The 15,655-nt window shown below is 44.3% G+C and overlaps 1 protein-coding gene across 4 annotated transcripts in view; it reads right to left on the bottom strand.

Annotated features, from left to right (window-relative positions):
• LOC144754744 (uncharacterized) overlaps positions 1-15,655 on the bottom strand; it is a 97,389-nt gene that overhangs the window by 64,795 nt on the left and 16,939 nt on the right. For 3 of the 4 annotated variants that reach the window (XM_078642927.1, XM_078642928.1, XM_078642929.1), the window contains 2 exons: positions 6,761-6,872; positions 4,923-5,035 (listed from right to left, as the gene is read on the bottom strand). In XM_078642927.1, coding sequence (XP_078499053.1) covers positions 4,923-5,035; positions 6,761-6,872 — 225 coding nt within the window. Of the gene's footprint in view, positions 1-4,645; positions 4,755-4,922; positions 5,036-6,760; positions 6,873-15,655 lie in introns of all 4 variants that reach the window. The other variant, XR_013594759.1, reaches the window with a different exon arrangement.

Genomic DNA, 15,655 nt, shown 5'->3' with positions numbered 1-15,655 from the left:
ACACTCACTCATTCAATACCAGACCAACTCAGATGATCTCACTATGACTCACAGACTCCTTCAGATACTCACACACACTCCCAGACTAACTGAGCCACTCACACACCCACTGAAAGACCCACTCAAGCACTTATACACCCACTCACAGACCCACTTAAAGAGTCATATCACCACTCACAGACCCACTCAGATACTGGGGCTGAAGTCGGTCCGGGGAGGGGGCCATGCTGTGTTGAAAGTTTCAGGGTGATATGTCAAGCAGGGTCCAAGAAAAAGGGGTGTCCCAAAAACGGCTTTTTCTCCATGTTAATTCCCATAGAGATTTTTAACACAACAACAGCCCAGACCGCTGGAAGGAATTACACCAAATTTTGCAGAAATGTAGCCGGCTCCCTATGTCCCAGAGTGCCCACTCCTGGGACATAGATGTTTGCTCTTTTGCTCTTGAAAGCTCCCATCAAGCGAGAGCGAACAGTAACTCCGTTCTCAGGAGGCGGGTGCAGGAAAACTGCTCCTGCTTGCTGTGAGATGAGTTTTCATCTGTGTTCCTGCCCACTGTCAAGCAGTCAGGAAAACAGATGAAAAAATTGCTCCCACACAGAGGGATCAGCATTATTTGCTGCACCCTACGTGTAGGAGCAATGCAGGCTCCTGCTGTAGGCAAGGAGCTGGAACTGAGAGTGGGGAACTGAGGCTCCCCCGTGGTCTCCAACGAAGCACACTGGGTGCACTGGATGGGCTCCAGAGCACCCAGTAGGAAGAGACTAGGCCCAGGGGATAGGGTCCTGAGTTTCAGAATCAGCCTGGCGATAAGGGCCGTGTGGCCCACCAATGTTTTTTGGCTCGGCCCCAGGGAATGGGGTCCCCATGGCCAAAATCGACCTAGTAAGCGGGGCACATGGTCCCACTTCCCTGCTGTAGAAAAAAAAACCTGGCCTTGCAGAAGGCAAAACAAGTGGGTTTCCTCAGTAATTTCACATTGAAAGACAACCTGCAATGCTTTGTGGAGGTGAAGGCATAGCTTATCTATTGAAGCACAATCTGTAGTGACTGTGATGTTTGGGCTATTTCTTGTCCTGTCCTGGTGAGAGCAGAGTCCATGGTTCTCCCTTTGAATTACTACAAGTATATAAATGTGCAAAATCACATATAAGCTCCATCCATTTGGCCCGCCCCGTCCACCTTAGTATTATGCAAAGGTGTTCCTGCCTTTCGCCAGAATGATGGACAGCTCACTCAAAGGCCCCTCCGTTTGTTCCCACTTATTTTGGTGATGCCTTCTTGATGCTGTAGAATTTTTAGGACATCTCCACCAAACAAATTAGGACTTATTTCATATAGTTAAGAGGAAAAACCCTTGTTTGGTGGAGATTTACCTCTTTGTAGTCTTGTTGTTTTCTCTATTGAAGGATTTGTGTTATCAAAGATTTCTGGATAAAGACGCACATGGAACTATCACAAGATTGAGACTCACACAAGGTCACTAGAGACGTTTCCACATGGTCCATTGCGCAGGGGCCTAGGATCCCAAATCATTCCCACATATGGTAATTTCGACGAAGACCTTTTGAGTATCTGGGAGAAGGAATTGACTTCCTGGTCATTTAAACTAATTGACATACTAATAGAGAATGCGGATAGAAAAGTCTAAAAACTTCAAGCGGAAATAGCACAATTAGAAAGTGAAATCTTTGCTTTAAACCTACCAGAAGCAGTGACTAAAAAATTATTATATCCTGAAAGGAATATTGTCAAATCATCAAAATGACTTAGGGTAGTGTTATACTTAACGTTTGGCTAAAAAAGGAATAAAAGAACAAAGAAGAACAAGAATTTCAGCATCTTTCTTTTCTAAGAAATAACTATGAATTATAGTCTTGATTGTATTAGCGTGTGCCTTGAATTTGGTGAATTCTTGTTTCAATCCTTTGATTGATAATTGAGGGGAGCAGGTTGTGTCTCCCCTTCTCGGGAGCCTGCACTAATTAAGTCAGTTGATATGAAGTGGTGTATTCCATGTACAGCGCGTGAGACTAATACACCCACGACAGTAGGACTTGTTTTGAAAAGAGCTCCTGTCCAGGTCCCAGGGGCATTTCTATTTTAATAAATAAGAAGTAGGCCACATGGGACCCCTTCCTAGGGTTTATTATTGCCCCAGGGACCACCACCTCCCTGGGGCTCTAATTTAAAAAATAGATGGAGAAACCCCTACTAGGGCTAATTATTAACCCTGTAACCTCCACCTTCCTGGGGTTCATTTTTAAATAAATGCGGATGGGGCATTCCCCATTGAATTGTAGCAGATCCTGGTCCGGGATGGGTGCCATGCTGCCCCCTCCCCTCTATATTGTCTGGGCCCCGGGGATGTGGTCCCTTGGGCTGAAATCGGCCTGGGGAGGAAGCGCACGGCCTCTCTCCCCCATCACATTTCATCTGGGCCCTAAGGATAGGGCCCATGGGGCCAAATCAGCCTGGTGAGTGGGTTATTTCTAGTCATTTCCTGGTGAGAGCAGAGTCCATGGTTCTCCCTTTAAATTGTTAGGAGTATGCAAATGTGGATATCACGTGTCTGCTTCCCTGTTTGGCTCTGCTCACCTAAGTAGTATCCAAATATCTTCCTGTATTTTGCCAGAATGATGGACAGCTTGCCTAGCAGCCTCCCCAGCATGTTTCCTGCAGATTTTGGTGAGGACTTCTTAATGTTTAGAAATATGGGGACATCTCCATGAAACAAAAAAGCACTTACTACATATACTTAAGATGAAGGACCCTTGTTTGGTGGAGATGTACGTCTTTGTAGTCTTGCTGTCTTCTATATAGGAGAATTTGTGTTATCACATATTTCTGGATCAAGATGCACCAGGAAAAATCACATTGCCAAAATGCACACAAAGTCACTGATGACATTTCCTTGTGCTCTGTTTTGCAGCTGTCGTGTAGAATAAATACTGGACATTTACCCAAGAAGGTAGCACTTAGTAATTAACCAGTAGAAAGTACTTCACTTGGGTAGATATTTCGTGCAAAACCGAGGACTCTTGTTGGATGAAAGGGAGGTGCAGTTCCTTTGTGGCTGAGTCACTCACAAAGCTACTACCACACCCATTCACAGACTGACTCAGACGCTCATCCAGACACTCATGCGCCCACTCACAGACCCATTCAGACACTCATGCACCCACCAACAGTCCCACTCAGACACATACACCCACTCACAGACCCACTGAGACAATGATGCATCCACTGACAGACCCATACGTCCACTCACACAGTCATTCACAGACCCACAGAGAGGCACACGCCCACTGACAGACCCACTCAGAGACTAACACACCCACACACAGACCCACTCAGACACTCATGCACTCACTCAAAGACTGACTCACACACTCATGGATGCACTCAGACACTCTTACATCTACTCATTGACCCACTATGACACTCATGCACCCACTCAGAAACCCACACACCCACTCACAGACCCACTCAGATACTCATGCACCCACGCATACACCCAGTGGGACACTTACACAACCACTACCAGACCACACACACACTCACACACCCATTGAGATAGTTCACACACTCCCTCACACACCCACTGAGACACTCATTCAGACACTCACTCTCAAAGGTTAAAATTAAAAAAAGTACAAGTTCACTTAAAAAACAAAGGATAAAGGGGCGTTATAGTTAGGCTCACATTTTACTCGCACAAAACCAGTGAAATTGAGCAGTTATATTTAGCGGCGGGGGCATCACCTTAATCTACAATCCAGTCCATAGCTTTTCACCTGCAAATCATTGTTCAGAGGTGTTTTAATCGAATTAGTTGAAAGGAAGCAAACAGAAATAAAACAACCCAAATGCATTATTTTATCACATGATAGTCCAGAACCGGAAACAATCTGCGTGGTTACCTGGAGGGAGGTGGCCAATCTATTCTGGTACCTTGTTTTTTTTTAGTTTTGCTATATATTTTATTTTATTAGCATATTACTATGCACTAAAGATTGGAGCAAATGAGTGGGAACGTTAATGGAGCAGAAACTGTGTGAAAGCTGGCGAAGCAGCATGAAACTATCCACTGGTGCCCCATACTGATTTCAGGCATCACAATCACACATACACCAGAGGCACTAGTGTCATGCATGCAGACAGAGATCCTTGTTATCTGGCACCTTGTTATTGTTGTAGGAGAGCTGGTCCTGCAAAACGCAGTAAACACCCACAAACATTAATATTCCATAATTTGTTCCATCCTTTCCAATCTCTTATGCCCCACTTTACCCCAGATATTAACCTGCACACTTTTCCACTACCAAATAACTTTACTTTCCCTCTATTGCCTTTTTTCATTTTCGGAACTCCTTTACCTTTTCCTTTGCAATGATTAAATGTGTTTATATTCATGAACATAATAAAGATAGTGTCCCACTCTGGAAAGGAATGTTACTTTAATTCAGTGAAAGGGAAAAGCAAATGACTTTCCGGTGTTAAAAAAGGAGGGGCATGCTTGCGTATTGCACGAGAGTGTGAGGGAAGTCGTTGTCCGCGGATACAATATTTTCCTTGCAGAGAATTCAAAAATATTTGTACTAGTGATGCTCATACATTGTTTCCTCATGCAGATATTTTTCACCTGGTTGAAATTCTGCATGAGAGATTTTTCCTTTTGGAATACTTGAAATGTATCGCTATTGTGGATTTCCTGAAGCATTCATGAGATCCATTAAGATCCTTTGTGAAACCTGTAAAAGTTAAAAAAATATATTTTGAATGTAGGAGTAACTCTACAGAAGTTGGTTTCCACCCTCTACAACACTGGATTGGTGAATAAGGGTCCAAGGTACATGATCTTTTCTTTCCATAATAAAAAAACTGAGTGAGTCACAATAGAGTAATTCGTGTGAAAATACCTTATTGCACATTGGTTTGCAGTAGGCCACATGTTTCAAGTTGACACACACCAGACCTCCATTATTAGGAACCTGTGGAAGTGGACAGATTGGTGGCTTCAACGCTTGGTAGGCTTGACATGGGAAAGAAGATGAAGAGAGAACTAATGAGTGAAACATATTCACAACCAATGATAATCATTCAGGTTGGTAATTTCCAATGAACAGATGGGATATAAGAATCATGTTTCCCAACAGAGCAATGCATCCAGACTCTTGGGGGACAAGGGACCCTTTCCCTTTTGTGAATTTTTGTAAAAGCATACTTTAAGAGAAGGCAGTGGTTCCAAGGACAAATGCCTACTCTTAAAAAATGAAAAGAAAACTTTTATTTTCTTTTTTTTTTAAATGCATCCCGTTTTTCTTTAAGTTAAACAGGCTGCATTTAAAAAAAAAACTAATGCTTTATTTAAAATCAATCACAGGCATGGTGGTCTGCTGACCCCAGCAGGCCAGCATCCCTGTGATTTTTGCGATTCCAAGGGAGTCACAAATTGTGACCTACTTCATTAATATTCATGAGGTAGGTCATTTGTGGTCCCCCACGAATAGCAAAAAGTGTTCAATACACCTTGTTGCATGCCGGTTTTCGATTTCCGAATTGTGAATCACAAGGATTCGCAATTAGGGAATCGCAAAATGGTTGCTTCATGCATCTGGCCCTAGATTTCCCCCTTTGAATAATCTAATCAGCTTTAATTTTTAGGATCATTGTGGAAACTTAGTTTAAGCAACATTCGACAACTAAAATAACAAACCTTATTGCTGCAGCCCTTCCATTCGTTTGCGATATATCAACTGGTAACCTTAGTCGCATCCTGGATCTTGTCCTCTATATCTGGATTAACACATGCATGTGGCCTTGGCATGATTGTACTACTGAAAATTAACACTATCAATATTGTGGCATAATAATCTCTTGGACCAAATTTAAAGGGACAAAATATCAAAATGTAAGTGCATATAAGGAAGCACCAATTTACTATTCCTAAATCCACATCTACATACCTTGAACATATGTGTATCATGTAGGTACATATATGTGGAATTAGGTGTAGATATCTCGACTTACCTGTCGAGAACTTATGTTGTATATTTTGCCCTCAATATTCCGTCCCATCGATATTGTCAAATCAATATTCACAGGACACACCGGTGACCCAGCATGTGGGACCTTCCTCTTAGAAGCAGAGGAGGGCTAGTGAACAGATGTCATTTTCTAGTCCTTGGGGCAGTGGCAGCCAGTCTATTTAAGATCAGTGGGCGGGGAGCAGACAACGACGAGGGAAAATAAAAAATGTTAAAAAAGAAATACACTTGCACTGCGCTCACCACATCGCCGGGTCAGCGATGTGGTGAGCACAGAGTACGTTTTAAAAAAAATATTTTTTTTATTTTTCCTCGTCATCTGTCAACTCACCCCTGCCACCCATCCCCATCACTCCTGGAACACCGACGCACCGCTCTTACCTGCACTGGCCACTACTGCCTTAGGGATCTTCCTGTAGCTGTTCTGTAACTGAACTTCCCAAATCACCCCTTCTCTTTTTTTTCGACTGACTGTGGTTTGATAGCAATCTAGTCTAGTAACATAATGTGAATCATGGTGTCAAGTTTGAAGACCATTGCCATACTGCTCCCACCAGAATGTAAACAGCCTAATTATGATGTAGGTGTTATGTTTCAGTGAAAGCTCAAGTTTTAGCTTATGCCCCTTTGCAATACTATGGTCCCTAAAACTGCCATACATTGTCTAAGTCACTTACATATTACCAAGAAGCACACAACAAAGTTCTTACCTTTTTTTTGGTAAGCCTTCAGTGTATCCAGTACCTCTTGTACTGACCACACTAAGGCATTGATGTGAGTACGGTTCAGAACTTTCAGGCTATCACCAAGATATGTAATGTCCTGAAACATAGAAAAGGAGCAGGAATAATGATTTTCTTATGGGGTAACATCACAGGAGGACAGATTTCACAATCGACAATGTAGCATTTTGTATCTATCCGTTATTCTAAAAATAGTCTAAAAATTGATTTTTGAGGTGCCTGTTTGCTGATTCTCATGTGCTTCGCATCGATTTTTTTTACATGAGCAATCCTATCATTCATATATTCATGAAAAGAATCTGCAGACGTTTGTGAGATAGGGTCTACTATTGTTTTGCCCTTTAAGAACAAAGGGACATATGTTGGTTGAAATGAGAACTTTAGTTATGTTATGTTATGTTAAATTGTGTTTATATAGCGCTCGGCTACTCTAACAGAGTGTCCCGGCGCTTTCCACATACAGCTCAAGTGTAGAACAACATAACAAGAAAAAGTTAACTCAAGAGAAAAAGACAGCCACTAAACAGAAAGATTAAAAAGCCAGGTCTTCAAATTTTTCCTAAAATGAAGCAAATTGGGGGTACTGCGCAGAGCCAGCGGAAGCGAATTCCACAACTGGGGGGCCTTAAGGCTAAAAGAGCGCCCCCCAATGCGAGCTTTCCTCACACGCGGGACCACAGCAGTAAAGAGGGATTCGGAGCGCAGTGAGCGGGCAGGGCGATAGAAAATCAGTCTCTTCTGCAGATATCCCGCACCTGAGCCAAACAATGCTTTATGCATCAATGTCAGGGATTTAAACATGATCCGCTTCCGGATCGGCAGCCAGTGAAGCGACTGCAACAACCCAGAGGCTCGTGCTCGCCTGTGTAGACCAAAAATCGCACGGGCTGCGGAGTTTTGTACCACCTGCAGGCGCTGGACCAAGTAATCCGGGAGGCCTAAGAAAAGTGCATTGGCATAATCTAGCCTAGATCCGATGAGCGCCTGAACCGTAATCCGCCTGTGCTCCGCAGATAATAAAGGAAGAAACTTGCGGAGCATCTTCAAAATGCCGAAACAGGTGCCGGACAAACCAAGAACGTGCGCTCTCAATGAGAGCTTGTTGTCCAGCTTAACACCAAGGTTCTTTGCAACCAAAGAGGATTGTGCCGGAGGACACATAGTGGGAGGCCACCATTGCCGCCACTCGGGGTCGATGGTACAGCCAAAGAATAAAACCTCCGACTTGCTGGAGTTGGCCTTCAGACTGTTCTGCTTGAACCATCCAAAAACCATACCCAGGCAATCCCGAATTCTCTCTCCATCAAATGGCTGATCTTTGCCACATGTGAAGAGAAGTTGTGTGTCATCGGCGTAGGACACAATCTGGGCTCCGTAAGCCTCCGCCGCAGCCGCCAGAGGGGACATAAAGATGTTAAACAATGACGGGCTCAACACAGAACCCTGTGGAACCCCAACTCCCAATGGCGGCATCTCGGCGGAGCTCTGGGAAACCCAGATCGTCTGTCGGCGGCCATCCAAAAAAGATGTAAACCATTTGAGCACCGTCCCCCTTAGGCCGATGTCATGAAGCCTAGCCAACAGCGCCTCGTCGGGGACGGTGTCAAAGGCCACCGACAGGTCCAGCATGATTAACATGGCCTTGCCACCCACATCCAAGGTCTCCCTGATGATCTCTGAGACCTCCACCAATGCCGTTTCCGTGCTAAAATTAGGACGGAAACCGGATTGGGATGGATGGAGCACATTGTTGGATTCAAGGAAGCTCGACAAGACGCCATGAACATGCTTCTCAGTGATCTTCGCCAAAGCCGGGAGAAGTGAAATTGGCCTGTAATTGGCCAAAACCTCGGCATCAAGACCAGGCTTTTTCAGAAGGGGGATCACCATCGCCCTTTTCCAGGTGCGTGGGACACTCCCCTCCCTCAAGGAGGCATTGAGGATCGGGTTGACCAGAGGGTTCACCACCGCCGCCATCCCAGCCAAGAATTTGGCAGGGCAAGGGTCAAGTGGCGAACCAGATTTAAGACTGGCCAACAGCGCCCGGGACGCGTCACTGGAGACCGGTGGAAAGTCTGCCAGCACTGCCGTCGGCGTGGACGATGTTCCGTGTAATGCCCCGGGGCCGCAACAATCCTCCTGCGAGCTCTCCAAGAAGGAGGCCTGAATCGCCTTAATCTTGTCGGTGAAAAAAGTGGCAAGGTCACACGCCCACGCATCTGATGGTATTAGCGGGGGTGAGTAGGAGCTCGGGGTCGTGAACTCCTTCACTATTGTGAAGATCTCCTTACAGGAGTTCGCCGACGCCTCAATCCTCCTGGCAAGGTATTCCCTCTTAGCACCAAGAATGTCGCGGTGATAGGCCCTCACAACCGACCTGTAGGCAAGTTTAGCCTCCCCGTCATATTGAAGGCGCCAGGCCCGCTCAGCAACCTTACATTGGCTGCGAGCCACGCGCAGCGCCTCCGTAAACCACGGGGCAGATTCGGTTAAAAATATCCTGCATTGTGTCTCCAAAGGACAGTCTTGTCATTCATGGTGTTTATTATTTGATTTGAGTCCCTGTGGAAATGTAATGTTTCACAAGGGCAAGTTGTCCCACCAATATGCTCGCAAAACCTGTTCCATCCAGACGGTGTCATTAACCGGTTCCGTGCTGATCACGGAACCGCTCCGTCATCAGCCGCGGTGGCGCTGTGCTGATGACGGAGCGGTTCCGTCATGGCCTGCCTGATGCGCCTGCGCGGCGCTGATTTCGCGCCTGCGCGGCGCGTTCTATTGAGCAGGCGGGGCATGACGGAACGCTCCGTCATGAGCACAGCTCAACCGTGGCTGGTGACCGAGCGGTTCCGTCATCAGAATGCGCCCGCCGCGCGCCCCCCCGCCCCTTAGCGCTGCATCGGAATAGCCGCCGCAGCGATGTGGTTAATAAGAGAGATCCTGCACTACAAATACTGTCAGGAAGCAATAAAATCAGACACCTGGTCAAGCCTGAAAATAAAAACCATAGAAATCTGAGTTCACCCTTCCAACATAAAATAACAACTGCCTATTCTTAGCTATGATTGCCCCATTCCAAAATGTTCCGTTTTTAGACATCGGTCCAGTGCTTACTCTGTAATTGAAACCAAGCTATACCTTGCTGATGAGCCCTAATAAGGGCAAGACAGGTTCTGGGTTGCTTTTGTTCGGGTTCAGGTAGTACATGGCATGTCTGGACTATTCCCATTGGAGCAGTCTCAACACTGATTGGCATATGGCTGGATTTAAACTGAGGTGGCATGGTAAGTGAAAAACAGTGGATTGGGATGCGGCCCGAGTGATAGCCAGTGGAAGAGATTAATTAAAGCATTCCATCATTCACTTTGTTTTTGGAAATTAAGGATAAGCAAGAGGTGTGCAGTAAAGATGAGGTAGAAAAAGGACTCTGTTTACGCTATACTTTCCAATGCCTGTAGCGAGTTGAAGCAACAGATTATGAGAACAGAATAATCTACATGAGATCCACTTATATTTCAAAATTTAGCAAGGCAAATAGAGCTGATCTGCAGATGCCAATAACTTTTACCTTTTTTCCGCCTTTTGGGGGCCTAACGGTAGCTAAAACCCTGGTCCCATATGGATTTATGTCCACATTTCTTAAGGGCTTAGCCCCTTCGTTGTTTTCCCATTTTACAGATGGCTTTTTCAACTTCGGTGAGGTTTGTGGGGTAACAACCTCAATCGAAGAAGCAACAATCTCTTTAATCCTTTAAGCTGAATAAGCAGCCCTCCTTGTCTGCATCATGTCATCAATTGTTACTTCTCAACATCGATACCAAAACGTTTACTAAATTATTAGCTAATAGTCGATCTTATGCCCCCCATCCTTGTACATGTTGTCCAAGCAAGGTTTGTTGAGGGACATAGCATAAGTGGTAAAATGAAAAGGCCTTACACCTTAATGATATAGTTCACAAAGAGAGAAAGAGGCAATTCTCTTGTTATTTGATGCTGTAAGTGTTTAATTCAGCAAACTGGGCTGCTATAGTAGATACTCTACAATGCTTTGGGTTTTCTCGACAGTTCCTGTGATGAGTCTTGGTTTGTTACATAAATCCATAAGTGTATGGTGTACTTTTGAGGCCCATATGTAAATGTAAATCCGTATTTGTAAAGCGCAAACTACTCACCCTTACGGATCTCAAGGCGTTGGGGGCCATCATGAAAATTAAGGGGCATATTATCAAGAACGGAGATAGAAATTGTTGCCGGTTTAGCGGCAGAAAACTGCCGCTAAAGCGGCTTGATTATATGCGCTTTAGAACTCCAATAGAAGCCCAGGTTAGATCATTTTGACGAGTGCTGAACTGAGCTGAGCTGCCACCGGAGCCGAGGATCGAACCGTGAACCCTGTGCTCCGAAGGCAGCTGCCCTGGCCACTGCACCACACCGCTCCACCATAGGCAGCCAGAGGGGCATAATGCAGGGGTGCCCATTGTCACCCTTGCTCTTTGCCATGTTCAATGAGCATTTTTTGCAGATAATTAGGAAAAACATCAACAACAGAATACTTTTAAGTTTACAACCTCTGCAGACAACACCACGCTATCATTAAAAGAACCAAAGTGGTCTTTGAGCAGACTGTCGAATGAGCAGGAGGCATATCATACCATTGAAGTATTCTAAATAAATCTTCATGTGTCAGAGGGACTGGTGCTGTCGGGAGGGGGAACCCTGACAAGTATAGTACAGGCCACTTTCTCTTTCAGATGCATGATATCAAGGATGTATTCAGGCTAACCATCACCCTTGATAAGTGTACAATAGATAATCTATCTAGTCTCTTTATGGCATTCAAGGATGATCTCACCTCGTAGTGCAACTATATGCTGTCTTGGGTAGGCTGTTTTGCAGCCCTAAAAATGGCAATGCTGCTAAAAATACTATCCCTGTTTCAATTTCTCCAACTTTCCCAAACACAAGGCAATGACCAATGTCTCAATGATCACTGCAATGCTTTCATAAGGGAGAAGGCGAGACTTAGACTAAGCTTAATACAAAACACTTAACATACCAGCCAGAGTCAGTTGGCCATTTCCCCTCTCTGGCATTATTACCAAGCTTCTTAACTCCTATACATGATAGAATGAGTTTTTGGGAAGTGAAATAAACTGGGATGCCATTTGATTAAAGCTTGACAATATGTCCTCTTGATAAGTGGTGTGGATCGCCAGGATAGAATCTTTACCTCTTGCAAGTCACTGTGGCTTTCCTGGTTGTTTGCTATGGAATGAGCTCAGGGGGTTAAAGACATATCCCGCACCATCCAAATCCCTTGTTACAAATCCACTTTTCTTACTAGGTTTGGTAATAGAGATGTTTAGGGTGCGTAAGGAAGAGCTTTGTTTTCGGCTGAGAAATCTATTTCACAATGAGAAAATCAAATTCTTCGAGAAATCCAAATGATACTTTGCTATCTGTGAAGCAAGGAGATTTTATGTTGAGCTCTGTCACTGGGCTCTACAGCAACTCAGGGGCATATATTTATAAGCTTCTATTGCCACAGGAACGTCACTTTTAAAGGCGTTCCTGGGGCGATAGGGGCTTCGCTTTATTTGCAAGGCGAAGTTAAGGCGCTTAATGTGGCACCCTTTCACACTATACTTAGCTTGAAAGGGGTGAGCAATGGGTGATGTGATGGGCGTTCCGCCGCATCACCCATTGATTTTGGCTCTGCCCTATATTTACAAGGGTGGCCTAAATATGGGGTCGCTCCAAAATTAAGACCAGGAAAAACTGGTCTTTACATGGCGAAATGAGCGGAAATGTTTAATTTATCCTCGTTTTTGCTGTTTCTATGTGTGCTGCATTGTGCAGCACACACAGAACAGCAAAACACCATGAATGATTGTTTAAAAAATGTCGATTTGCAACTTCTATGTGTGCTGCACAATGCATTTAAACTCTACGCTGTACCAGTTATTTTATGCGTAACAACCAGAGCAGAGGTTTGCATTTCAAGTACAGTGGGGACAGAAATTGAAAGTGGGTAACTTAGACATGGAACAAACAGGGTACATTAACTGACAGGCCTGAGAAGCATTATATAATACTTTATATATGGTATCACACACCCAGGAAATTACCTGCTATAGATCAAGCAAGATCAGATGTCTGCCGGTGGGGTTGCGGATCCCATATTCTCATATCCTCTGGAGCTGCCCAGCCAATCTGTCTTCTGGTCTAAGGCATTGAAGCGTATTAAAAGGACAGCAAGAATAGAGATGGAATTCTTCTCTGAGTTGGTGATTCTGGGGCACCCTTTGCAGGTTCATTACCTTTTACATTCCAGAGCAGAATACTATCTGCCAGGTCCTTTCAGCTGCTAACTTGGTCATTTTGCCACAGGGGGAGAGACCAACCTCATACAACAGATCTGCAGATACAACACTTTCTTTTGGGCTAAGAGAAACTGACTTACTGCACAAAGGATAACAATATAAAAATATATGTTTTGCAAACTTTAGAATCCAATGTTATCATACTTGAGCCGAGAATAGAGGCTGACACGTCCAAATACATGTCCTAGCACATGTTTGTCACAAAGACTGCAGCAAAAACAAAGAGTAAACAGCAAAGTCATTAACAGTGACCTGGTATGGATTTCCAGACGGAATGGGTAATTGGGGATTGCTCTGAGTATGCTGTGAGCAATAATGTGAGGAAAATCAAATCCCCCCAATGACATGCAAAAAGTTGCCTAGTAGGCCATTGCATAACTTAGCACTTGATATATATCGATCCTTACAAGGTGAGCGATCATCGGTGAACATATTGGTTTTGGTAGACACTTTCTCACTCTGCCAAAAATTGAAGTGGTCTTCGATGTTGAGAATAAAACTGTAACTGAATTTTTAGACAAGGCTTTCACTAAGGAAGGACTGCCATGTATCTAATATACAGGAAGAGGTGTGGAGCCGCGGCTAGGGCGACTGACTCCGGAGTCTGGGGATCACGGTTCGATCCCCGGCACCGGCGGCAGATTAGCCCAGCACCATGTGACTCTGGGCAATAGCTTGCTTAATCTTCCTGACGGCCCCCAGCGCCTAGAGACCCTTACGGGTTATTGTGCGCTTTACAAATCTGGATTATTATTTTTTTATTTGTGGGCAATAATCCTCAATGAATGTCATGTTTTATGGAACAATTTTTGAATGGAAAAGGCATAATTTAAAAATTGCGTTCTATTTACTATCCTGACGGAATGATCTTTAAGAAATTTTTTTATCGAACCATAGAGAAATCCAGTGTTAAGATAAACCATGAAAGGATCAACTTTTGGTGGTATACAGACTGACTCCCCTTGCCACTACATGGAAGATTCCATTTGAAATGTTGAGTGGGAGGAAGACAAAAACTTTCTTGTCTCCTGGTTGGGTGAACGGTGAAAAGGATAAAACTGTGGTGTGAGACATAGGAGAGCTATTAGGTATTGAAAGGATGAGACTATGGCAATATATGATATGCGCAAAGCTGTGGATGAACTGCAAGTTAAAGAGGGTGGCTTCATCGCAATAAAACTGCCCATGATATAGGGAGGCTTGAAATTTTCTGTGCTCATGAGGGTGGTTAAAATGTTCAAGGGTGCTGTTAAAACTCAGGATGGGTGCATATGGAACATGAATTGGGTATCTTAGGTGAAGTAATGAAGAAAAATGATTTATGAGTTAACTTGAGAAAGTTAATTCAGATACTCTGCTTTTAGATGTAATTAATATGTTACTGCGTGCATGCTCTCCGTTGCTTTTGTGATGGTTATTTCATACATTTTTCTAACAACAATGGGAAAGTTCATTTTATTGTTCAGGAGTCTTTTTTCACTGTTTGTTAAAGAGGGAAATGCGTGGCATCCTCATTTTCTGCCTGCTTGGATTTGCTGGCGGTGTACATTGAAATCTAAACAGCATGCCACCACACAGTACTTTGACAGGTTCCAAGTTGTATGCAGAGGCTAAATTGTGACAACTGCTCTGAGCAGGCCGTGGATGAGGTGTAAAATAAATGAGCTACCGGACCCTCTCTGATCAGTCATGGGCATCCAGAAAAAAACCACTATCTGCCTTGGAACTTTAGGGGATCCTTTCACGGCAAAATGCTGAGCTATTAGGAAACGTCATTTGGAGGGTAAGCCGCAGGGAAGGGGAATATGACTGAGTGAGTTTGCAGTTGGGTGATTGGTGCGTCTGCCTGTCATTTCCTGATTCATATATTCAAAACCAATAAAAAAACGTTGAAACTAAAAGGCCGAAAATGGGAGTTAAAATCTGTAGTCTCATTGGTGGCGTAAATATGAGGAATTATGGGGCATATTACCAACAAGTAGCGATATTTACCGCTAAATAGGCTTAGCAACGATTTTTTTATGGCTGCCTATCCCTGGATATGTTAGCAGAGAAAACATGCTATTAGCAACGTTTTTCTCCATTGTGCTAAAATATCCAGCGATAGCGGCGAAATGCGTGAATATCGCTGAGAATACAGCGATATTCACGCATTAGCGACGAAATGCTCTTAGCCATGTTATCCACCTCCCATTGGATAACATGGCTAAGAACTGGTCTGAGCAGGCGTTGGTTTTTGGCGATAGCGGGAATATTTCCATTGCTACACCTGCCTTGCAATTAGGCGATAGCGACGTTAGCGACTGCTTTCAGTCGCTAACAGGTTGGGTACGCCCACTTTGCATGTCATTAGCGATAAATATCGCTGACATGCAAAGCGGGCCCCAAACCGCTCGCTATCGCCTAAAAGCTGTCGCTAACATCAGTTAGCGCCAGCTTGCTAATAGAGCGATAGAATTATCGCCGCTTGGCGGCCGAA

The sequence above is a fragment of the Lissotriton helveticus genome, chromosome 5_1 (genome assembly GCF_964261635.1).
Source record: "Lissotriton helveticus chromosome 5_1, aLisHel1.1, whole genome shotgun sequence".
Taxonomy (NCBI): Eukaryota; Metazoa; Chordata; class Amphibia; order Caudata; family Salamandridae; genus Lissotriton; species Lissotriton helveticus.
Note: the sequence above shows the minus strand (reverse complement) of the source record. Positions and strands in the feature narration are given on the sequence as shown.